Source organism: Bubalus kerabau, chromosome 13, assembly GCF_029407905.1.
Source record: "Bubalus kerabau isolate K-KA32 ecotype Philippines breed swamp buffalo chromosome 13, PCC_UOA_SB_1v2, whole genome shotgun sequence".
NCBI lineage: Eukaryota > Metazoa > Chordata > Mammalia > Artiodactyla > Bovidae > Bubalus > Bubalus kerabau.
Genome location: NC_073636.1, coordinates 18,252,119 through 18,264,125, shown reverse-complemented (window position 1 = coordinate 18,264,125; position 12,007 = coordinate 18,252,119). Strand labels below are relative to the sequence as shown.

Below are 12,007 nucleotides of genomic sequence, written 5' to 3'. Positions count from 1 at the left end.
GGGGTTGGTCCTCGGGCGGTGTTAGCAGAGTTGAGGTGAACAGAGGGGTGCTCTCAGTGTGGATGAGATGTTAGCAGACACGCCTCATCCAGAGCAGACTTCCCGGGAGTTAGAAGGAAGTGTTGGAAAATGGAAAGGAAGTGAGGAATCTGATGGGTTGATGATGCTAAAGTAACACATTACATGCTCTTTCAAGAAGTAAGATTAGGTTACTTTACCTCTTGAGTCTTGAAAGGTACTGGGACACCCAGGCAGGAAAGAGTTTGTGCTCTGAGATCATTTTCAGTGCCCAGAATTCCTAGAAGAAAATACAGTAATAGACTGCTTATTTTAACTGTATGTTCCTTAAATTGTATGTTCCAATATTAATAATTTATAACATCCAGATTTCTTTTAAGGTTCTCTATTTCAAGCAGAAGCAGTAAAAAGGAACAGTGTTTTCCTTTTCTTTATATAACATTCAACTCAAATTCTAATTCATGGAAACCCATGTCATGGAATGATTTAAGAGAAATAAAAAAATATACAGAGTTCTTATAAATAGACATTACATGTGAATACTTATCAAAACCCTTCCTTTAAATAGGGAACTTGCTTAATGCTTAACTTGCTTAATTTATTATTTACTTTCAAAATTTAATTTGTAACTTTTATTTATTTATCTATCAATTCATTATGTCAGCTATGTGTTAGGAACTATGTTAGTTGGGAAGCATATAAAAATTAATAAGACATAGCCTCTGCTTTTAAAAAGGAAAATGTGTAAACAAATACTTCAGTGCCATTTTAGAAGTGTTACAGAAATATACATAATGGTTAAGGGAACAGAAATAAGCAATTAGCTCTAACTAAGTGTTACGGGGTTGAAAAAATTTCAAATTCAGAAGACACAGAAATGAACTATTAAATAAAGGCGTTACGATCTACTCTCCTAGATTTTCCCAATATTCAGTAATTTAAATATTAACACTTGTCAAGAACTTGTTCAGATCATGTTAACATTACTTTGTCTCAGTTTTCTACACATTATATGATAATTAGTTCTGATAGGCAAATCATTTCTAATTTTAAAATTATATCCAAGATGCTTAATAGTTAATATTTTACTGTATAAGTAGACATTCTTTTATTCAAATCACTTCTAAAAACATAATTTATGGCTATTTCACACCTGTGAGTACTATATATATATATATACACATAATTTTATGTGTATATATATGTATATATTTCTTTGGTTAACACAGAAAAGATAAAATATAATGAAGAAACAAATTTTTAAAAATATGGCTATGTTTTTATCTGAAAATAATAAAAACAATGATCAATATAAAAGATTCACACCCTATAAGTAGATCTAATTTATAAAAATCTATAATAAGTAGGAGTCTTCTGGTTAGTTCAGTTCAGTTCAGTTGCTCAGTTGTGTCCAACTCTTTGTGACCCCGTGGACAGCAAGATGCCAGGCTTCCCTGTCCATCACCAACTCCCGGAGTTTACTCAAACTCATGTCCATCATGTCGGTGATGCCATCCAACCATCTCATCCTCTGCCGTCCCCTTCTCCTCCTGCCTTCAACCTTTCCCAGCATCAGGGTCTTTTCCAATGAGTCAGTTCTTCGCATCCAAGTATTGGAGTTTCAGCTTCCGCATCAGTCCTGCCAATGAATATTCAGGACTGATTTCCTTTACGATGGACTGGTTGGATCTCCTTGCAGTCCAGAGGACTCTCAAGAGTCTTCTCCAACACCACAGTTCAAACACATCAATTCTTCGGTGCTCAGCTTTCTTTACAGTCCAACTCTCATATCCATACATGACTACTGGAAAAACCATAGCTTTGACTAGACAGACCTTTGTCAGCAAAGTAATATCTCTGCTTTTTAATATGCTGTCTAGGTTGGTCATAACTTTTCTTCCAAGGGGCAAGTGTCGTTTAATTTCATGGCTACAGTCGCCATCTACAGTGATTTTGGAGCCAAGAAAATAAAGTCTGTCGCTGTTTCCATTGTTTCCCCATCTATTTGCCATGAAGTGATGGGACCGGATGCCATGATCTTAGTTTTCTGAATGTTGAGTTTTAAGCCAGCTTCTTCACTCTCCTCTTTCACTTTTCATCAAGAGGTTCTTTAGTTCTTCACTTTCTGCCATAAGGGTGGTGTCATCTGCATATCTGAGGTTACTGATATTTCTCCCGGCAATCTTGATTTCAGCTTGTGCTTCATCCAGCCCGGCATTTTGCATGATGTACTCTGCATTTAAGTTAAATAAGCAGGGTGACAAAATACAGCCTTGTATATTGTACTCCTTTCCCAATTTGGAACCAGTCTGTTGTTCCATGTCCAGTTCTAACTGTTGCTTCCTGACCTGCATACAGATTTCTCAGGAGGCAGGTCAGGTGGTCTGGTAGTCCCGTCTCTTGAAGAATTTTTCAGTTTGTTGTGATCCACCCAGTCAAAGGCTTTGGCGTAGTCAATAAAGCAAAAGTAGATGTTTTTCTGGAACTCGCTTGCTTTTTCGATGATCCAGCAGATGTTGGCAATCCGATCTCTGGTTCCTTTGCCTTTTCTAAATCTAGCTTGAATATCTGGAAGTTCTTGGTTCACGTACTGTTGAAGCCTTGCTTGGAGAATTTTGAGCATTACTTCTGGTTAATATCCATATCCACAATAGCCAGAAAATGGAAATGATCCAAATGTCCATCAACTAGTAACTGGATAAACAGAACGTGGTCTATCCTTATAAGGGAGTTATAAAGTAATAAAAAGAAAATAATATTTTAAGATCTACTTAAGAGATCTTAAAAGTAATAAAGAGGAAAGAACCACTGATATAGGTTACGACATGGGTGAACCTCAAAAATAAGCCAGACACTAAAGACTACATATCATATGATTCCATTTACAGAGAATGTCTAGAAAGGGAAATCTTAAGAGACCGAAAGAAGATTAGTAGTTGCTTGAGAACAGAAGCAGAAAAAAGGGATTCTGCAAATGGGCACAAAGGATCTTTTAGAGTGAGGGAATTGCTCTAAAACTGAACTGTGGCATAGCTGCAAAAATCTGCACATTATTTAAGTCATTGAATTGTACACTTAAAATGAATGGGATTTTAGGGTATGTAAATTATGCCTTATCAAACCTGTTAAAGTGAGTTAAGAAAAAAGCCAAAAGGCATGAATAAATACCTGAGGAATGACTAGTTCCTGTAATTGGCTTTGAGTGATCTCACTGAGCTGCCGAAATGTCATTGTAAAGTCAGCTTCTGTCTTTTCCATGAGCTAATGAAAATAATAACATTTAGTAACCTCAGTCATTCCAAGAATATACAGTGTATTCAGTCAAATGTTAATCAGGAAAAAAGGATAAAACGATAATAAACTCACATGTAAGAGAAATGCAATTAAATCATCATCACCCTCACTTTTTCCAAGTAATCCCAATTTGGCTTTGAACAGTTCTCTAAATCTAAGAGGAAAAACACCAATTCAATTTGTTATTAAAATTCTCACTATTTTAAGAATTGCCCTCAAACCAAGCAGGATGCTTTAATATGTGTTCAAACAAACGAACCTTGTATAGTAAAGAACGGGATACTCCTTAAGGATCTGATTGGCACTGTAGGGAGAAGAAAGGAGAGCATAGGTAAACCTTAATTTAATATTCACATTCTTGAGTTACATTTTATGTGAACAAAGTGAACCTTCTCGTATGTTAAATATGTTCGATTATGTCTACTGATTGTATTTTAGTGATTTAATTATATATCATTATCTTAGAGAAAATTGTCCATATAAATTTACTGTCTCAAAGATTTGAAGACAGTACAGGTCAAATCATGTCACTCCTGAAATATCACTATATACAATTAGCTTAGAGGATAAATGCTAATATGTCTCCATAATACCAAAAGAATCTGGTGTATTTTAAAACTTATCTTAGACCCCAAACAATGCATTAGATACCTCACCCAGTACAATGACATTTTATTTGCCTGAATGGGATGGAGGGGAAAATAATGAGCAAATAGACGTTTACTGAGGGAAAATATCTGAAAAACTTGTTCTCTTTTAACAGTAGAGAAAGTGGCAGAGAAGGGAAGATAACTGTGGGGGTTGGGGAATGTAGTAATTTCCAAATCCAAGTGGGTGGGGTGGTGGAGGAGTGAGTGAGTTGCTCAAATCATTAAAAGGTAAGGAAAGTAGGGGGAAAGTTAAAGATAATGCACAACATAAAACAGAAGGAATAAAATATATCAATTATTATAGTCAATGTGAATAGCCTATATATGTCTGTTAAATAAGAAGCCCAACTACTTAGAAATTCAGAAAAACAGTAATAAGTAACCTTTGGATCAAAGAAGAAATAAACTATGATTTCACAACACCTAAAAAACAATAAATAGGAGAACACTTTATCCTTATAACTATGGAAAAAGGACAACAATGTACCCTCCCCCCCCAAAAAAAATATATATATATATAAACATACATATAGTTTGGAAGGCTTCATTATTAAATATTAAAGATTGTTTTTAAAATGTTTCTTGGTTTTAAAAAAGTGATCACTATACAGATATATTTTCACACTGATTTAATTAGTAGATTTTAGGTTTACTCACAGCTGCTTTTGCCTAGGATTCAATAATGGGTTTAGTGCTTGTAACAACTTGTTTAAATTAAACATCCCAATATTGGCCTGATTTCCTATTTTATATCTTCTTTCATCATCAGATGTGTTTGGTACAAAATCTGTTTAGAACAAAAATACAACCGTTTTACAATGATGACAATTATGATAGTTCTTTCTTCATTTTTAAGTTTACATTTAAACTTAATGAATTTATATTTATTAGGTAAAAACATTTCTGACATTTAAACATTTAACTCAAGAGTAATGTAAATACTTAATACCCATGCTCATGAAAATCTTTTAAAATATGAATATTTGCCTAATAGAGGCACACATTTCTAACCTACAAGAATTTCCAGGTTATCACATGTACTTCACACTCCAACTCAACAGCATGTTCCCCCACCCTGATCCTATAACAGATTAGTAAGGGGGAGGTTAAGTTACTTGACCAAGGGCACAGATTAAGGATCGATCAGATGCCAGAGTTCAGACTCAAGTCTGTCTGACAATGAAGGCCCTTCCTCTCTTCATGGCATCTTCTCTTAATAAGTAATTTTTTGGCTTTCTGGGTTTTTCTGCCACTCCTAGGGGCTTGCGGGATCTTAGTTCCCAGACCAGGGATTGAACCTGTGCCCTTGGCAGTGAAAGCTCAGAGTCCTAATCTCTGGACCACCCATGGATGGGAGTTCCCATCTTTGAGGACTCAATATTATCTCCCTGTGGCACCTGGAAGATTGAGTAGCACATAACACAACTGTTTAATCAATGAACCCAATTCTTTCTACTACCTCAGCCTTGTGTTAGCCATAATGGTTTATTTAAAATAAACCAGTGATAATTTTTTTTTAGTGAAATAAAGAATATACATATAAATCATACATACCTGGATTATAGGCCTCCATAAAACCAAATGGACCATAGTCAATTGTAATGGATAACAAACTGAAGTTATCAGTATTACAAACGCCTAACAACAACAACAAAATGCAAAAGCATGATAATAAAATAATAAAGCATTTTTAACTGTATAAAACTATATAGAATAGGAAAGGTCATGAAGATGCATCTGTTTTAGAAATGAAACAAAATTAGTTTATCAATTGAAAGTTTAACTGGTGAAGTCAAGTAGCTTAATATATATTAAAACTGTATTTTAAAATTAAATTTAGCCTTTTGTTGTATACTTCCCCTCCCCAAAGATTTAAAATACTACAGGAATAAAAGCCCCAAGAAATAAAAGTTCCTCTCATTTGTCCTGAATTTCTAGCATTTATTTGAAAATATATGTAGTTTGGAATGCAACTGAGACTACTAAAGTAACATTAAATTTCAAAGGTTGTAAGAGTGGGGGAAAGGTAAAAATATCCATATTGGTACATATCCATGTACCCCATAACTAACAGTCCTTAGCTGCAGACCACCAGCAGAGTGGGGAGGAAGTGTGACCTCCTGGGGAGGGGTCATGGCAGAGTGTGGGGAGGAGGGAGGCTGGGCGTGCATACACCAGCCTAGGGGAGGGGTCATGGCAGAGTGTGGGGAGGACGGAGACTGGGCGTGCATACACCAGCCTGACGTAGGAGAATTGGGTGTGCTGGCAGCAGTGTCCAGGGTAGACAGCTTCACCCTTTTTCAGAGCAGGATGACTCAGCTTGTCAAAGTGTTCAGTATAATATACTCTCTAATCCAGCCATTCCACTTTTAGGAGTTTATCCTCAGAAACTCACCTTCAGATACAGCTGCACTGTGGTCACTGCAGCATAGTTCGTAAAAGCAAAAACTCTGAAACACCTCCCTGCTCACCACCCCAACCCATCCCAAGTGAGACATAGTGAGTATGTAATTAAGGCAGAATTCAAGAGGTTTTACAACGTGAGAACCCTCTTTGGTATTTAGCCAGAAATCGTAGTATATATATGATTTGCTTTTGGCACCCCACTCCAGTACTCTTGCCTGGAAAATCCCATGGATGGAGGAGCCTGGGGTCGCTAAGAGTCGGGCACGACTGAGCAACTTCACTTTCACTTTTCACTTTCCTGCATTGGAGAAGTAAATGGCAATCCACTCCAGTGTTCTTGCCTGGAGAATCCCAGGGATGGGGGAGCCTGGTGGGCTGCTGTCTAGGGGGTCGCACAGAGTTGGACACAACTGAAGCGACTTAGCATAGCATAGCATTCTCAGTTCAGGCAGATATTCCTTCCAGTGTAACCCCACACAGTGAATGGCCAACACACACAAGCCAGCCCTGTTTTTATAGATGTATGAATACCATCCTAAAAAAGTCTAGAAGAATTGAGATGAAATCATTACTAATGATCCTGGAAGATCAAGAATATCCTGGAAGACAGAACTGATAGGCACTTCTGTATATTTTAAATTCTTTACCATAAGCAGATAGTGCTTTTATGATTAAGGGTTTTTTTTTAAAAAAAAAAAAAAGCTTTTAAAAGACCTAATATAATATATACTCACTCACAAGGATAAAAAGCTTTACAGGTAACAATACCCCCATCAAATCAAGGATGCTTATTCTATTTTGTGTATCTGTTCCATTCAAAATCATTTTAAACATGAGAGAATTGTTTCTCTTTTGCTAAAAACAAATTCATATATTATAAATGTTATTCCTGCTCACTGGTGGGAATATTTAAAATACACACAAAAAAGAAGTCTTCTGGCTTCAACAGATTGATTCTACTTTCTTATCAGAAGACTGAAACATCAGTAGATAACTTACCATGAGCAAAACCAACAGACATCCACAAGGCAATGAGCTGTGCCGTCTCAAACACCACAATAGAAAAGAAATCCTAAAATAAAATTTAGAAGATTTTCAGATTTCTCAGTAGTGTCTATGCTTTTAGGATCTTTCTGTTTCCAACATGGAAAGATTCCCCTCAAAGGTGGGCCAGAAGATGATTAAAGGGATGGAAATTAGTACGTGTAAGAAAACAACGGAAGAACATAGAATTATTGACCCAGAAATAACATATAAAAGGCTCAGGCACAGTATTATGATCAGATTTTCTCCATGCACAGTAAGAAAAGGAAAAACATTAGAATTCAGCATAAAGTTTTATGCTGAGTTAAATGTAATCATGGAGTTAAATGTAAACAAAATGAGTTATTAAACTTTGAAATAAGTCACCAAGAAAAATAATGGAATTTCTTTGTAGCTGTTAAAAGAAAAAGATTATGCAGATCAAAAAATTTCCATATGAATAGATCAAAATTCCATATGAATAGAAAATCTCATTTGCATATGATGTATGTATTTTTTTTACAGCCACTACTATAGAAATATCTATATATCAAATGTGTGAGAAAAGAATATATGTGACAAGTTACAAAAAACAACATATGTAGTCAGGATGTAGTCAGAGATCAGATCAATCGCTCAGTCGTGTCCGACTCTTTGCGACCCCATGAATCGCAACACTCCAGGCCTCCATGTCCATCACCAACTCCCTGAGTTCACTCAGACTCACGTCCATCAAGTCAGTGATGCCATCCAGCCATCTCATCCTCTGTTGTCCCCTTCTCCTCTTGCCCCCAATCCCTCCCAGCATCAGAGTCTTTTCCAATGAGTCAACTCTTTGCATGAGGTGGCCAAAATACTGGAGTTTCAGCTTTAGCATCATTCCTTCCAAAGAAATCCCAGGGCTGATCTCCTTCAGAATGGACTGGTTGGATCTCCTTGCAGTCCAAGGGACTCTCAAGAGTCTTCTCCTGGGCATACACACTGACGAAACCAGAAGGGAAAGACACACGTGTACCCCAATGTTCATCGCAGCACTGTTTATAATAGCCAGGACATGGAAGCAACCTAGATGTCCATCAGCAGATGAATGGATAAGAAAGCTATGGTACATATACACAATGGAGTATTACTCAGCCATTAAAAAGAATACATTTGAATCAGTTCTAATGAAGTGGATGAAACTGGAGCCTATTATACAGAGTGAAGTAAGCCAGAAAGAAAAACACCAATACAGTATACTAACGCATATATATGGAATTTAGAAAGATGGTAACAATAACCCTGTGTACGAGACAGCAAAAGAGACACTGATGTAGAGAACAGTCTTATGGACTCTGTGGGAGAGGGAGAGGGTGGGAAGATTTGGGAGAATGGCATTGAAACATGTAAAATATCATGTATGAAACGAAAAAAAAAGAGTCTTCTCCAACACCACAGTTCAAAAGCATCAATTCTTCAGCGCTCAGCCTTCTTCACAGTCCAACTCTCATATCCATACATGACCACAGGAAAAACCATAGCCTTGACTAGACGGACCTTTGTAGGCAAAGTAATGTCTCTGCTTTTGAATATGCTATCTAGGTTGGTCATAACTTTCCTTCCAAGAAGTAAGCGTCTTTTAATTTCATGGCTGCAGTCACCATCTGCAGTGATTTTGGAGCCCAGAAAAATAAAGTCTGACACTGTTTCCACTGTTTCCCCATTTATTTCCCATGAAGTGATGGGACCGGATGCCATGATCTTCGTTTTCTGAATGTTGAGCTTTAAGCCAACTTTTTCACTCTCTACTTTCACCTTCATCAAGAGGCTTTTTAGTTCCTCTTCACTTTCTGCCATAAGGGTGGTGTCATCTGCATATCTGAGGTTACTGATATTTCTCCCGGCAATCTTGATTCCAGCTTGTGCTTCATCCAGCCCAGCGTTTCTCATGATGTACTCTGCATAGAAGTTAAATAAACAGGGTGACAATATACAGCCTTGACGTACTCCTTTTCCTATTTGGAACCAGTCTTTTGTTCCATGTCCAGTTCTAACTGTTGCTTCCTGACCTGCATACAAATTTCTCAAGAGGCAGGTCAGGTAGTCTGGTATTCCCATCTCTTTGAGAATTTCCCACAGTTTATTGTGATCCACACAGTCAAAGGCTTTGGCATAGTCAAGAAAGCAGAAGTAGATGTTTTTCTGGAACTCTCTTGCTTTTTCGACGATCCAGCAGATGTTGGCAATTTGATCTCTGGTTCCTCTGCCTTTTCTAAAACCAGCTTGAACATCAGGAAGTTCACGGTTCACATATTGCTGAAGCCTGGCTTGGAGAATTTTGAGCATTACTTTACTAGTGTGTGAGATGAGTGCAATTGTGCGGTAGTTTGAGCATTCTTTGGCATTGCCTTTCTTGTGATTGGAATGAAAACTGACCTTTTCCAGTCCTGTGGCCACTGCTGAGTTTTCCAAATGTGCTGGCATATTGAGTGCAGCACTTTCACAGCATCATCTTTCAGGATTTAGAATAGCTCAACTGGAATTCCATCACCTCCACACTAGCTTTGTTTGTAGTGATGCCTTCCAAGGCCCACTTGACTTCACATTCTAGGATGTCTGGCTCTAGGTCAGTGATCACACCATCGTGATTATCTGGGTCGTGAAGATCTTTTTTGTACAGTTCTTCTGTGTATTCTTGCCATCTCTTCTTAATATCTTCTGCTTCTGTTAGGTCCATACCATTTCTGTCCTTTATTGAGCCCATCTTTGCATGAAATATTCCTTTGTTATCTCTGATTTTCTTGAAGAGATCTCTAGTCTTTCCCATTCTGTTGTTTTCCTCTATTTCTTTGCATTGATTGCTGAGGAAGGCTTTCTTATCTCTTCTTGCTATTCTTTGGAACTCTGCATTCAGATGCTTATATCTTTCCTTTTCTCCTTTGCTTTTCGCTTCTCTTCTTTTCACAGCTACTTGTAAGCCCTCCCCAGACAGCCATTTTGCTTTTCTGCATTTCTTTTCCATGGGGATGGTCTTACAACTTCCTTATCCAAGTCTTGTTTACAGGGTAGTTCATCATCTTTTCCTTTCACAACATGTTCAAAGTGCTCTACATTTCCCTTTTTAACTTTAGTTTTTTAAGCACTATGTTGTAACCATTGATGGTGGCCAGCCAATAGAGAAAAAGAGTACTGCCCTTTGTTTTAAAAAAAAACTTACCACATATCTGTTAGGTTCCTTGACATCTACTAAGGGGAAGTACTCCTGTATGATGAAGTCTAATAACAGCCTAGAGATAAGGGGAGATAGCCATCAGTGTTCCTCAGAATACAGTATCGAATATCAATCATCTCAGCCCACTCCCAACATTCATGAATTCATTAGAATGCATGTTTATCATTTTAAAAATTAAATAAGATTTTATGCCCAGCCACAGAGAAATATTTCCTCAATGCCAATCACAACTGGAAATACATTTCTAAGATAATATTAGATGCCATCTTATTATGATGCAACTCAGATCGGTTCAGCAAACATCTATGGAGAACCTCCAAGTGCTAGGAAAAATGACAAAAGCCAAACTCAGACATTAAAGAGCAGAGTCTACTGGGGAGAAAAACATCCAAAGAAATAATGACCTCACTGTCTAATACATGCAATCATAGAAATATATAAAAAGGACAAAGATAACAGAGCAAGGAATGATTATTTATGTATAGAACATCATGTAAGGCTTCACAAATAAGGTTTCAAAGAAATTGGTCAATGTTTGAAGTTAAAATATTAAAGTTGTGTATCATGTTCCATTCTCTACTTTAACTGACTACTCTGCTTAGTCACTGGATGAGAGAGAATCCTGAAAAAAAGCTGGGGACTGCAGATATGATTTGGGAATTATTAAAACCCATTCAAAACAATAGGAGTGGATTAGAGTTTATTTAGAGTGGATTAGAGACCTGTTTCAGGCATTTGGGAAACAAAACGGAATATATACATGGTTGTGGTAGCCAACAGGCATTTTCAGGATGAACTGGTCACCAATATACATCAAATGTCAGAGAGAGAAGTGAGATATAATTGACGTATGAACACCAGATGGAACAATTTCAGTGATCTGGTAAATCTGAGCGGAATGACCACCCCCCAGAAAAATGAAAAGTTAGAAACAGCGCCCTTTGAGAGGAGACTCCTCTCTCAATAAGCTCGGATGACCCTCAGTTCAGTGTTGTTGTTCAGTCACTAAGTCTAGTCTGACTCTTGAGATCCCATGGACCGAGGCCTGCCTGGCTCCCCTGTCCTTCACTGTCTCTTGGGGTTTGCTCAAATTCATGTCCACCAAGTCAGTGCTGCTATCTAACCATCTCCTCCTCTACTGTCCCCTTCTTTTGCCTTCAATCTTTCCCAGCATCAGGTTCTTTTCCAATGAGTCAGTTCTTTGCATCAGGTGGCCAGAGTATTGGAGCTTCGGCTTCAGCATCAGTCCTTCCAATGAATATTCAGGACTGATTTCCTTTAGGATTGACATGGTTTGATCTCTTTGCAGTCCAAATGGCTGTCAAGAGTCTTCTCCAGCACCACTGAGTCCAGTAAACACTTGCTAAAGAGACTTGGGAGAAGAGTCATGACAATGGTGATGACT

The 12,007-nt window shown here is 37.5% G+C and overlaps 1 protein-coding gene across 3 annotated transcripts in view; it reads right to left on the bottom strand.

Annotated features, from left to right (window-relative positions):
• The window catches only part of LOC129625380 (protein adenylyltransferase SelO-like), a 33,099-nt gene that overhangs the window by 11,127 nt on the left and 9,965 nt on the right, over positions 1–12,007 (bottom strand). For all 3 annotated transcript variants that reach the window (XM_055543631.1, XM_055543633.1, XM_055543630.1), the window contains exons 9-16: positions 10,588–10,657; positions 7,368–7,440; positions 5,517–5,600; positions 4,620–4,749; positions 3,572–3,616; positions 3,385–3,466; positions 3,187–3,279; positions 219–298 (exon numbers count right to left, since the gene is read on the bottom strand). In XM_055543631.1, coding sequence (XP_055399606.1) covers positions 219–298; positions 3,187–3,279; positions 3,385–3,466; positions 3,572–3,616; positions 4,620–4,749; positions 5,517–5,600; positions 7,368–7,440; positions 10,588–10,657 — 657 coding nt within the window. The remainder of the gene's footprint in view (positions 1–218; positions 299–3,186; positions 3,280–3,384; positions 3,467–3,571; positions 3,617–4,619; positions 4,750–5,516; positions 5,601–7,367; positions 7,441–10,587; positions 10,658–12,007) is intronic.